Source organism: Actinia tenebrosa, unplaced genomic scaffold (genome assembly GCF_029948245.1).
Source record: "Actinia tenebrosa isolate PJP-AT-01 unplaced genomic scaffold, QUT_ActTen_1.0 PGA_scaffold0__85_contigs__length_37466705, whole genome shotgun sequence".
NCBI lineage: Eukaryota > Metazoa > Cnidaria > Anthozoa > Actiniaria > Actiniidae > Actinia > Actinia tenebrosa.
In genome coordinates, this window is record NW_028292569.1 from 4,653,342 (window position 1) to 4,665,782 (window position 12,441).

At 36.3% G+C, this 12,441-nt stretch overlaps 1 protein-coding gene across 2 annotated transcripts; it reads right to left on the reverse strand.

Annotated features, from left to right (window-relative positions):
* Nucleotides 1-749: 749 nt before the first annotated feature.
* On the reverse strand, nucleotides 750-10,709 carry LOC116303048 (uncharacterized). 2 transcript variants are annotated; one of them, XM_031712493.2, is made up of 6 exons: nucleotides 10,673-10,709; nucleotides 10,276-10,524; nucleotides 5,270-5,709; nucleotides 4,738-4,945; nucleotides 2,961-3,185; nucleotides 751-2,644 (listed from the first exon to the last, which is right to left on the reverse strand). In XM_031712493.2, the coding sequence occupies exons 3-6, from the start codon at nucleotides 5,705-5,707 to the stop codon at nucleotides 2,310-2,312; spliced, it is 1,206 nt and encodes a 401-aa protein (XP_031568353.2). In that variant the 5' UTR covers nucleotides 5,708-5,709; nucleotides 10,276-10,524; nucleotides 10,673-10,709; the 3' UTR covers nucleotides 751-2,309. The 2 variants fall into 2 exon arrangements, with proteins under 2 accessions (XP_031568354.2, XP_031568353.2); XM_031712494.2 differs by lacking the exons at nucleotides 10,276-10,524; nucleotides 10,673-10,709 and adding an exon at nucleotides 7,713-7,866 and having other exon boundaries at nucleotides 750-2,644.
* Between the last annotated feature and the right edge of the window lie 1,732 nt (nucleotides 10,710-12,441).

Sequence of the window (12,441 nt, forward strand, 5' to 3'; positions counted from 1 at the left end):
GTGAAAACCATGAAAACACGTGAAAAATATTAAGAAACACGTGAAAGAAACATGAAAAACACGTGAAAAAAAATCATTGAAAAACACGTGAAAATCAATAAAAAAACACTTTAAAAACTTGTGAAAACACTTGAAAAACACGTGAAAAACACGTGAAAACACGTGGAAACACGTGGAAAACACGTGAAAACACGTGAAAACACGTGAAAACACGTGAAAACACGTGAAAACACGTGAAAACACGTGAAAACACGTGAAAACACGTGAAAACACGTGAAAACACGTGAAAACACGTGAAAACACGTGAAAACACGTGAAAACACGTGAAAACACGTGAAAACACGTGAAAACACGTGAAAACACGTGAAAACACGTGAAAACACGTGAAAAACATTAAGAAACACGTGAAAGTAACGTGAAAAACACGTGAAAAGCACGTGAAAACACGTGAAAACACGTGAAAACACGTGAAAAAACGTGAAAACACGTGAAAACACGTGAAAACACGTGAAAACACGTGAAAACACGTGAAAACACGTGAAAACACGTGAAAACACGTGAAAACACGTGAAAACACGTGAAAACACGTGAAAAACATTAAGAAACACGTGAAAGTAACGTGAAAAACACGTGAAAAGCACGTGAAAACACGTGAAAAAACTGAAAAACACGTGAAAAACATTAAGAAACACGTGAAAGTAACGTGAAAAACACGTGAAAAACATTGAAACACACGTGATAACAGTAGAAAAACACGTGAAATATAAGTGAAAACCCAAATATTTATCCAGATTTTCCATCTTTTCTACAAAATTCCAAAATGCTATGAAAAGCTTCATTTGCAAAATAATTCATTGATCAAATATCGATTACCAATTTCTGTATTATAAATCAAATATCAATTACTATATATTACAATATTTAATTTAATAATAATCATTTAAGAAAATGATTGTGATGTTTTGGATTATACGGGAATTGTTGACAAAAAACTCGAACGATTAGTGATTCAAAAGGAACGATTATCGATTAACGCGTATGAATGAGTATATAATGAAATAAAAGTGTTGTCTGATTTTAGTGCACAAGTTTACTTGTTAGTCGCGTGAATCAGAGATATGATAAATATTAAAGCTATCTATCAATCAAAAATCGATTTGAAACTGCACCATATCAATCATTTATCGATTACTTGAGTGAAACGCGACCTCGTTAAATAACATTCCTAAGCTAAAGACATTATTTTTCAATAGAATGTAAATAATTCGTTCTATTTTGGTATTTATAATTTGTCCAAAATTCTGCCCCAAAAAATGGCAAATGAGTATAAAACTTTTGATTTCAATAGATTCCAATGAACTTCTTCGACGATACGGCGGCCATCTTGAATCGCAAGGCTTTATGGGTACCGAGTATGAGTGTCGTATTTCCCAGTGTCTGTTGTTTGCGAGGCAGACCCACGAGTTAGCATCGTCCCCGTATCCTTCCTCGATTTTCCCAATTTTTTCTTTTCTTACTTGTCTTTTTTTTTTTCTTTTCTTTTCTTCTTCAAAAATGTTCATGTCGAATTCGTTATAAAACGACGGCCTTTTTGTTTGCCGCTTTTCCGCACAATCCAAATATGGAATTGATCATACCATATATGGAGTGACCTTTCTCTACTCTAACTCGCGACACTAATATATAGAGTAAAGCTTGATATGGCTTACTTTTGTTTATTCTTCTCTCGTCAAATTTTTGAACAGTTGATGTCAACCTCACAACTTTGTCTCTGTCTCCCTGGATGACCCATATATAATGCCTTGTGATTCAAGATGGCCGTCCCATCGTCGAAGAAGTCCATTTTTGTTCTAGATGTTAGTTGCTAGAAGTCTCGTTTTGCTCAGATACAAATACGTATAATGAATATTTTTCGTAAAAACCTCCCTTGAATTTTACGTAACTAGAATTGAGGTTGGTTGGGACATTGAAATTTGGCTCTTTCTTGGTGTTGCAAGATGTATTGCATTTTCTGGATTGCCATTCTTTATATTGCAAAGTATTGTTGCCCAGAACACCAAAAAAGAGCCGGAAATCTAAATGTCCAATTTTTGGGAAAAGCATTTCTTTTGCAGAACTATTTATAGGAAACTGATTTAGGCGAAAAAATGGTCAATTTTGCGAGGTTAAGATTTTCAACCCACCCAGATTCTCTAAGGAGATAAAAGGCTTGTTTACTTTCTCTGTCCCAAACAACCTCGTTTTCGTGTTATTCGTTACTAGTACCTCACGGTCAAGAGAGTTTTTGCATGTGATTTTCAAAGTGCAAGTTACTTGACGAGTTTCTCGATAGTCAAACAGTCAAAGAGCTCCTCCGCGTCCGACATGGTCTCGGCAAACGCAACGATGGCAGCGATACACCCCTCGTCTACATCCATGGAGTTAAGAATTAATATCTTGCCTTCCTTCGTCTGATTCACGAAGTTCACTTTTTTGATGAGCTCCTCGGTAGAACAGTCTTGGTTGTCAGCGGACTTGAAGAGGGATTTTGTCAGCCCGTCACGTGCCATGATAGGTGCGATGAGCGCATGCGGGGTGAAGCCTGTTAGACGAGCGTTCATGTCAACGAGGTAGTCACCGCTCTGGCTACAGATTATGTCGATTCCTGGAGTGAATAACAATAAATAATTAAAGAAAGAAAGAAAGAAAGAAAGAAAGAAAGAAAGAAAGAAAGAAAGAAAGAAAGTTTGAGCAAAAAGAACTGTCTGGAATTCTTAAAATATCGTTGTGTTCTCTAATACTGTAATGTAAAGGATACACCGACTTCAACGATACATCCACTTTGAAGCAAAATACAGGGCCACGTGGTGGGCTACGAGGTGGGCCAGGATAAAACCGTGTTCATAGCCGCCGTTTGAGGGAAGAATAAACGTGATGATAAGCTTAATTAGTGTAATAATTTTTGAGCATTGATGGTATACCTGCGATTCCAAAGTAGCCCTTCTTGTGCAGATATTCAGCAACAGGTACGATAAACGAATCATACACGCGAAGCCTGTGCACTTCACGTAGGTCCCAGTCCACCACGCTGCCAACCCAGTCGTAATCCTTGAGAACGTTAATATTGGTACCGAGCCAGTGAACCTCGCCCTTTTTGTTTAAGTAAAACTGACAGCCAAGAGTTTCTTCAACGTTCTCGACGAATGCTATGGAAAGTGAATAAAAAAACCCCAAAAATTTATATGAAACTTTAGTTGCGTTGTGATGTTGGAATTCTCTGACGTCATATATAAATGGTCCAATAAAGTTATCCGAGGTCAAGTTGCTAGAAAAAGAAATTATATTCAAGGGAATGAATGACACATGGTCTGAAATGGGAAACATTGTATCATAGCTGAAAAGCATTCCTAGTAAAGAAAGAAATAATACTCGAGGGAATGACACATGGTCTGAAAGGAGAAAGCATTGCACCATAGCTGAAAAGCATTCCTAGTAAAGAAAGAAATAATACTCAAGGGAATGACACATGGTCTGAAAGGAGAAAGCATTGCACCATAGCTGAAAAGCTTTCCTAGTAAAGAAAGAAATAATACTCAAGGGAATGACACATGGTATGAAAGGAGAAAGCATTGCACCATAGCTGAAAAGCTTTCCTAGTAAAGAAAGAAATAATACTCGAGGGAATGACACATGGTCTGAAAGGAGAAAGCATTGTACTATAGCTGAAAAGCTTTCCTATTGAAGAAAGAAATAATACTCAAGGGAATGACACATGGTCTGAAAGGAGAAAGCATTGCACCATAGCTGAAAAGCATTCCTATTGAAGAAAGAAATAATACTCAAGGGAATAACACATGGTCTGAAATGAGAAAACATTGCACCATAGCTGAAAAGCATTCCTAGTAAAGAAAGAAATAATACTCAAGGGAATAACACATGGTCTGAAATGAGAAAACATTGCACCATAGCTGAAAAGCATTCCTAGTAAAGAAAGAAATAATACTCAAGGGAATGACACATGGTCTGAAATGAGAAAACATTGCACTATAGTTGAAAAGCATTCCTAGTAAAGAAAGAAATAATACTCAAGGGAATAACACATGGTCTGAAATGAGAAAACATTGCACCATAGCTGAAAAGCATTCCTAGTAAAGAAAGAAATAATACTCAAGGGAATGACACATGGTCTGAAATGAGAAAACATTGCACCATAGCTGAAAAGCATTCCTAGTAAAGAAAGAAATAATACTCAAGGGAATGACACATGGTCTGAAATGAGAAAACATTGCACTATAGTTGAAAAGCATTCCTAGTAAAGAAAGAAATAATACTCAAGGGAATAACAAATGGTCTGAAATGAGAAAACATTGCACCTAGCTGAAAAGCATTTCTAGTAAAGAAAGGAATAATACTCAAGGGAATAACACATGGTCTGAAATGAGAAAACATTGCACCATAGCTGAAAAGCATTCCTAGTAAAGAAAGAAATAATACTCAAGGGAATAACAAATGGTCCGAAATGAGAAAACATTGCACCTAGCTGAAAAGCATTCCTAGTAAAGAAAGAAATAATACTCAAGGGAATAACAAATGGTCTGAAATGAGAAAACATTGCACCTAGCTGAAAAGCATTCCTAGTAAAGAAAGAAATAATACTCAAGGGAATAACACATGGTCTGAAATGAGAAAACATTGCACCATAGCTGAAAAGCATTCCTAGTAAAGAAAGAAATAATACTCAAGGGAATCTCTACGCACCAGTGATGACGTAAGGCGCAGCTTTTCCAAAAGCTTCATTGATGGTTTCCAAGGCAGCCGCGAGCTCCTCCTGGTTGTAGCAGACATAGTTGCCATACCCGCTCAGGCTCTGATCAACCTTCACCATGCAAGGGAACACGGCATTCTCCTGCGTGTAGTGCTCGGGACAAGGGGCTCCTGTCTCGGGAATCGCGCTCTTTAGAAGAATCTGAAAAAAAGCAAGAAAAAAAAAAGATTAAACCTTTTAACGTTTCTACGGGAATTTATAAGATGATGTTCGCATGTGCAAACGGAAGTGACCATCAAGGATGACATACGCATGCGCAAGCAAACGTGACCATCAAGGATGACATACGCATGCGCAAACTGAAGTGACCATCAAGGACGATATACGCATGCGCAAACAAACGAAAGTGAACATCAAGGATATACACATGCACAAACAGATCATCAGATGCGCTAAAGGAAGTGAACATCGAGGTGACATATTGAAAATACGCATGCGCAACCGGAAGTAGACAAAAACACTCACATGGTAGTGTGTATCAGGATCAACAGCGTGTTTCTCTTCCGGTATCCTCTGCATAGGGAAGATAGTAATAATTGGGTCTTCATCCTCAACTCCTTCATCAATAGTCTTGAAGACAGGCTCGGGAAATCCGGGCAGCCATCTTTTCCAGTGAGCCATAATATCATCACAGGGCTGTTTGTCCATAAGGACGGGAAACTCGTTCCCCGCTACCGAGCAGATCCTTCCCGGATATAGGAACAGGAACGGGTTGTTCTTCTTGGGACCGGACTTCTGTATATCGTATATACGGTATTTGGTGTTGTTGAGGAAGCGATAGTTCGGGACGAAGGAGGTCGGGTAGTTTGATAAGATGTTGGCTGTCTTCATGTCTTGTTTGAAAAGAGTACCAAGTGTTAATGGCGTGTCGGCGTTGTTATTGGAATCAATATTAATATCCATGGCTGAAAAAAAATGAAGCGATTAGACCCATTTCCTGACCCAAACTACTGTTGCCTTAATTAACGAATCAAGCGAGAACATCTACTGCTTCTGGAGCCTTCTAGGTCCCAGAAACGTGAAATGAGCCTCAAAGGATACGAATCTACCGTAGAAATACTCGAGTTCATATATGACATATGTAGAAATTTGAAGCTTTTATCAATAAAGGTGAAATAACTTCTGGGCTGATCTAAGTCAGGGCATGTTTAAGTTTAAAGGTCAAAAAACATATTTTTGTATGCATGGATTTCAAAGGTGTTTCCTTGATATGGATAAGATATAATCGCTATGGCACGAGTGATCTCGAGTCTCGACAACTGAGGAATCAAACTTCATATTATAATCAAGGGTGGCGCAGTGTCAGTGTACTCGCCGCTCACCTTTTGGGTCCCGTGTTCGATTTTAAGATACCCTGCGAGCAAAGCTTTTTTCCCTGACCCTCCGTGGGCTGGCTGGTCGGACTGCTTTCAATGGCAAGATATTGTTTCCTTTCGTGCCACTATGTTTTACAAGCATAATTAATCGAAAGCTGTCTTTATCAATCAAAATTTGTTTTCTCAGGGTCATTAGGATAACAAATTAGTAACGAAAGAAATACAGCAAGTTGCTATGGAAACATGGACCCTTGTTATAGGATTCGTATCTTCAAGTATAGTCATGTTATGCTCAGTGTTTAAAAGTCGGGACTTTTGTATCGATATGGTGACTGTAACGCAATCCAATACAATTTGTCACGCGATGGCTAGCTCGAAAAAGGTTCAATCATTCTCTACTTTCACATCCCCATAATACTTTGTGCCTTTGGGGGGTAACCAGAGGGTAAAAACCCATTTATTTTGCTGAAGGCTGATCAGACAATGTTGACAATACCTTGTTTGGTATCCAAAAATAAAATGAAGAAGTAAAAAACAGAAAAAGATAGAAGCTCGAAGACGTTTAAGGTAAATTTCAAACATTTTTTCGTAAGTCAATACATTTTCTGTAAGACCAAAACTCTTCATGATCTGCACACGCAAAAATAACTTGGAATAAACTGATAATCAGTATTATACAAATAAAAGCAGGTATAGAATAAATTCAATTAAGAAACCCTTCAATTTGGGACAGTTTTTTGATTGGTTCCCCCCAAAGACGCAAGGCATTATGGGGATGTGAAAGTCGAGAATTGAAGCTAAGACCGAGAGGTATTCTGGGTAGTCGATATCAAGGAGGATTAATATGAGAATATTTGCATACAATAAATAATTCATTTGTTTAAATGTATAACGCCAAGTGATATAGTTCTTTTGAAAACTAATAGCGTTTTTCTTTGAAATAAAAAAAGCTTGTCAAGTCATCGATTAGAAATAATATTCACATTTATCGTTGACTTTTGAAATTTCTTCAATTTTTGTACAAGTTACGTGTTTTAATTAAATTATGGCTAATGTTATTTACGTGAGGTGAGTTTTACATTTAATATGTATGTCACCTGCATGTGTTGAACATAACAGGTATTTTTCGATTCTTATTAATGAAACATAAGCGCTGTAAAGAAAATGTCAAAAAATGGTGGGAAAATAAGAACACTATTATAATACATCCGAAGTTATTTTGGCCGTTTTCCCTTCAAACTGTTTTCAACGCTGATGTATAAACATTTAAAATGAGCTTTATCAGGTATCTTTAGATTAGTAAAGCAATAATATTTACCATAGCCGAAAAAAACGAAGAAAGAAATTTGAAAAGCGAAAATATAATTTTTGGTTTCGTGAGGAAAAAAAAATTGTGTGAAAAAAAAATTTGTGAAATTTTGAAACAATCATATTTTTGCGATTGTTGAACTTATTTCGCTCAAATTTCACAATTTTTTAAATCTTAACATGCTCTTTCCAGCTATGCTAGTTAAACTTCTGTTCCATAAGTTTTGGAAGTACTGTACATTGATCATCAAGGGTTACGTCTCTATCAGCCACTGCTGTTTTACCTTGGACACTTTTGGAACTTCGTTTTGATTCCCTGCTGTTTTCTTGCTTTTCTCTTTAGTTAGTTGTACGTTTAAAAATAATAAGTATGCCCTGAGCGAACAAAACGTCTGAACTTGAGTAATAGCGATGAATGCCTAAAAACACTACTGAACGGTACTGAATAACCAAAGTTCAGTTAGGAATTTATTTGGACTTCACGCCCTGAATAACAATAACAAAGTAATTCGATCTTGGTTTCTCGTTGTTTTGTCTGTCTTCTGGGACACATTTTGGTGTCTGTGTCTCCTTATGTCATTAAAGGCACTCCTTGGATTGAAAAACAATTTTGCGTTTTTCTCGGAAGTGATTTTCCGTTCAGTTACCCGTACATTTTGAGTTCGTTGTCAAAGGGAATTAGACCAATTTAACTAAAATTTTGAGGAAGTCATCTTGGATAGTTTTTCTTCAAAAGGTTGTCTCCGATTTTTGATCTTTTGCTTATTTCCAAAGTTATCGTAGATTTTGGCTCGGCTTCAGCTGATATAGCAGCGTCATAACTTAGGAGCGCATAGAAAAGCAACGCGGCAACTAATTAAAAATCGGAGACACACTTTTGACAGGGTGTTAGTAAACATCGAAACACCGATACAGTACCAAAACATTACATCAACTAAGCTTTGGGATATTATAGTAAATACATGTGAGTTTTTTTAGACCAAGTTCCATCATTTTGGAACGTTTTAGAAAAAAGGAAAAGAAGGAAGTGGGTGGGAGTGAGGGAACTGGATAAATATGGGTCATAAGTTTATATCGGACTACGACAAGAAGTCTGGAAGGGGCTGGAGTGGCTTTGATCTTTATCAACCAGGGATAAAAAATAACAAATATATATGCTATAGTGATAAATTTCCGATCATTGCCGGCTGTCATCGAACTCCGCGAAGACGCCAAGATGAAAATTTGAATAATTCGCTCTAACTTAAAAGGATAAATGTATTTTACAAAAAGGCAAAAGGAATAGTTTCTACATTTATTCAGCTTTCAGAAAATGTATACTTTGTTGAGGTTTCGATTAAAAGGTTTTGTGCTATTAAGAGTTGAATGCACAATGGTCGCTAGGGGTACCCTGATACCTTAAGAAGCCTGGTTTCCATATGATCGCTCACGATCGCCGGATCGCTGAAAATGATGCAAACGATCGTGAGCAATTATATGGAAACACATTTCAGCGATCGAGCGATCGGAATGAAATCCATAACGCATCTGTCAGTAGTGGTAGTCATAGCGACGTACTAAACAAAACAAAACATTGGCCATGCGTGAAGACTGTAGATTGCATACCCTGTTTATGACAAGAAGCTCGAAAAACCATACCCTGTTCAGCGGATCATCCCCGTATAGTCCATATATGGGAGTACCCCCCCCCCCCCCCCCACCGAAGAAAATGAACGCTTGGATGGCAGTCGAAGCACTAGTCGAATAGGTTGTGGTAAAGACCTTTCTGTTTTCTGTTTTTGAAGATATGTCTCACCCAAAAACGATGAGATATTTTCTGTTTCAAATTTGATCTTCGTTTGGCCAAAAAAAGCAGAAGAACAGCACTTCCTCCTTGTAGAAAGACGCTTCCTTCGTCCGCCATGTTGTCAAACGCTATGCTACCACGCGTGCCTCATATAGATTACAACTGACCGCAATATCCGCGTTGGCTCATAAAAGATCCACAAACTCAAGTGGAGCTCACTGGAGCAGAAACTTCAGCGCTTAATGGAAACATGTCAGAAACATGTCAGAAATTTGAGATCATGAGCGATTCAAGCATCAATGATTACAGCGATCCGGCGTTCGTCGTGACCGATCATATGGAATACCTTACCTGACGTCACCATCAAGTATAAACCTTCATAACTTAGAGACGCATCACTCAAATCAAGAAATATCTTACCAATCAACTATTTACTTTATTCAGAACCAGTACTGAATGTATTGTCAAAGGGTTCATTTGCACTTAAAGATTTAGGGACTTCTTATTAAAAAACGGGACATTTCAAACCGTTATCAAGGCAGAGACCTTCAAATTCCTTCGGATTAACCTGAAATAATTTCTAGAAAATGCCGTGCTGGTTGACTACTCTCGATGAGACGTGATAAAAACTTAAAACTATTTAAATGTCGTAGAACAGGAAAAAAAAAAAAAAAAAAAAAAAAAGGAAAAAGGGAAAAGGGAAAAATATCGACAATTTTGAAAACGTAGCATATTCTTACCAATGGCTCTACTCTAACTAATACGCATACCAAATATAAACTTTCAAATTAAAAATATGTAACAGAATTTTTCGACGAATGTGCTTTGAAATCTCATAGACATTTCGTTTTAAGGAACTTGAATCAAATCCGCGCAAATTTGTGCCAAATACTTTACTTTACGAGATATTTTTGAAAACGTAGCTCTATATTCTGGCTAATAAAAAAATACGCATTAGAAATCGGTCCAAAATCATTGCGCGTATTCTTTCCAGATATCAAACAAAATTATTTTCGTATATTTAGTAGAAAAAAATGAATTATAAATTTTAGAAAGCTTACCTTAAAATCTTATAAAGATGTTGTAATAGTCTTGAATCGAGGTGCGTATCGATGTAGGAGCTCGAGAGAGATGAGAACGTATTAAGCTTCAAACGCAGCTTTTATGCGTGAAATGAAGCTACGTTCTTGCGCGGTCCTTTTGGCAAAGACCCACTGTATCTCGGCCTCTGATTCGTCTATCCCAGTACAAGCTTTCTTGGCTAAGTAGTACCTCAATGCAAACACCAAAAGGAGCGTCCTTTTTCCATTCTAAATTTGTGCGTTTATTTGAGAAAAAAAATATGAATCAACAATACAATTAGAAAGTTAAATTGATATACAAACGACGCGAGCCTGTGTATTTCATTTCGTGCTTGTAAACTGTTATGTGGAAATGTTGCAACGTTTGATAACGGACCTTTTTTAGCTTCGTATCCAAATTACGCATATCAGATCAGTCACGGAGTTTCGTTGTTCTTTTATTAAGAAAATGATCCAAAATTTACATATGAAACAATCAACTCCCAAGAATGTTTACTCAAATGTGCGCAACAGACAATGAAACTAGAAAGATACGATATATCGGTTAGAAAGTTAACTCACAAAATTTTACAAATTAGTGCAAAGTTTTGTAGGACTACGGTTTAGAGTGACCACAGTAAATCCGTGAAACTTTAGTTATATTTAATAGTACAATTTCAAGCAAATTATTTAATTAGCACTATTATGTACTATTTAGTAATTAGTGTTTCACGGATTAAATGTTTGCCGGCTACTGAGGTCTACTAGCTACTGAACTTACTAATTTGTGTGAGTTTGTACAATTTCTAACGAAGTGTACTAAACTTATATTGATTTCAGATTTTTTTCTTTTCTAAAGTTAAATTCGTGGTCATATAAAAAATAGAAAATAACAAAGGAAAGAAAATAAAGGAAAACTTGCCAGGATTTTATTAAAGGTTACGCAAGAGAGAATGTTTATGCTCACCTGCCAAGTGGTTTACATAAATTAGAAAAGCTAAAATTAGTCTTATTGGACTATGATAGAAAATTTAAAAGAATCATTTTTAAGTTTAGAGGAAATCTTTGGCTATTTAATAAAGCAATTTTAGGTAAAGAAGGTTTTAGTTTTAATTTGATATCGTTTAAATTCATTTATTATTCTGACGAAAAAAATATATTATTTGCGCAATCGATTTCAAAATCCATTTTTTCTCTTTCTTCTTCTTTTTAGTTGCAGACTTCATTTTTCTCTCTTTTCTTTTCCTTCATTATTTCTCTCTCTCTCTCTCTCAAACAAAAAAAACAAAAAAACAAAACAAAACAAAAAAAACAAAAACAAAAACAAAAAAGTAAACAGGTCTCACCATAAAACCTTTGTTTTTGATTAGTTCAAAAATAGAAAACCTTTTGATTATTATTTTAAAATCTTTCCACTCTCGCTTCTACATTTCCTTTCTTAAAACTGAATATCTTTACAAAACTTTAGTTCCAAAACAACCAAATTACAGAGTTGGAAAAACAATTACGTGCGTTTTCATAATCCTTGGAAACAAAGCCAAAATTATAAATATGGCAATAAATTTCTATGCTACGGTGTTTGTAGACCCCTCACGGAGTGCATATCATATACCCGTGAAAGAAAGAAATTGCACAGATTAGTGAATTCATTAAACCGTACACCACATTTTCGTTATTTAGCTTTTCCACGGATACATGGCTTGCAATCTATCTGTGTGGGGTCTACAAACTCTTGGCACTTAATTAGCCCGAATGAATTGCAGATGTATTAGTCGGCACGTCTTCGACTTGGATTAAGGAATTTTTAAATTGAACATTAATGACAATACAATATTTGCACAAATTTTGGCCAACTTCCAATAGAAACTTGTTGACGTTTGATATTTTTAGAACTGGGAATACGAAATTTGTTGATTATTTTAGCGCTGCCCCGAACGCCTGATTAGCAGATATCGTCTTCAGACAACTGTTACATTTGGGTCAGTTTTTATACACTTCATTGTATTGATCCAAATGATTCGACTTGAAAAAATTGTTTGAAGGCAACAGAGTGTAACTCCGATATCTGCTACTGCATTACTCTAGGAATATCAAAATTGATGCCGTCATTAACCTTAGTTGCCAGCTGATCTGAAATGCTGGCGTATAAATAAAGTCACTGCAAAA

Bases quoted from the DNA above. Each gene is read 5' to 3' on its own strand.
- LOC116303048 (XM_031712494.2), bottom strand. From the start codon at position 5,707: ATGGATATTAATATTGATTCCAATAACAACGCCGACACGCCATTAACA. The intron at 4,946-5,269 runs GTGAGTGTTTTT...GCTTTTTTTCAG, and splicing joins ATCCTGATACACACTACCAT to ATTCTTCTAAAGAGCGCGAT. The intron at 2,645-2,960 runs GTATACCATCAA...TATTCACTCCAG, and splicing joins GGGCTACTTTGGAATCGCAG to GAATCGACATAATCTGTAGC.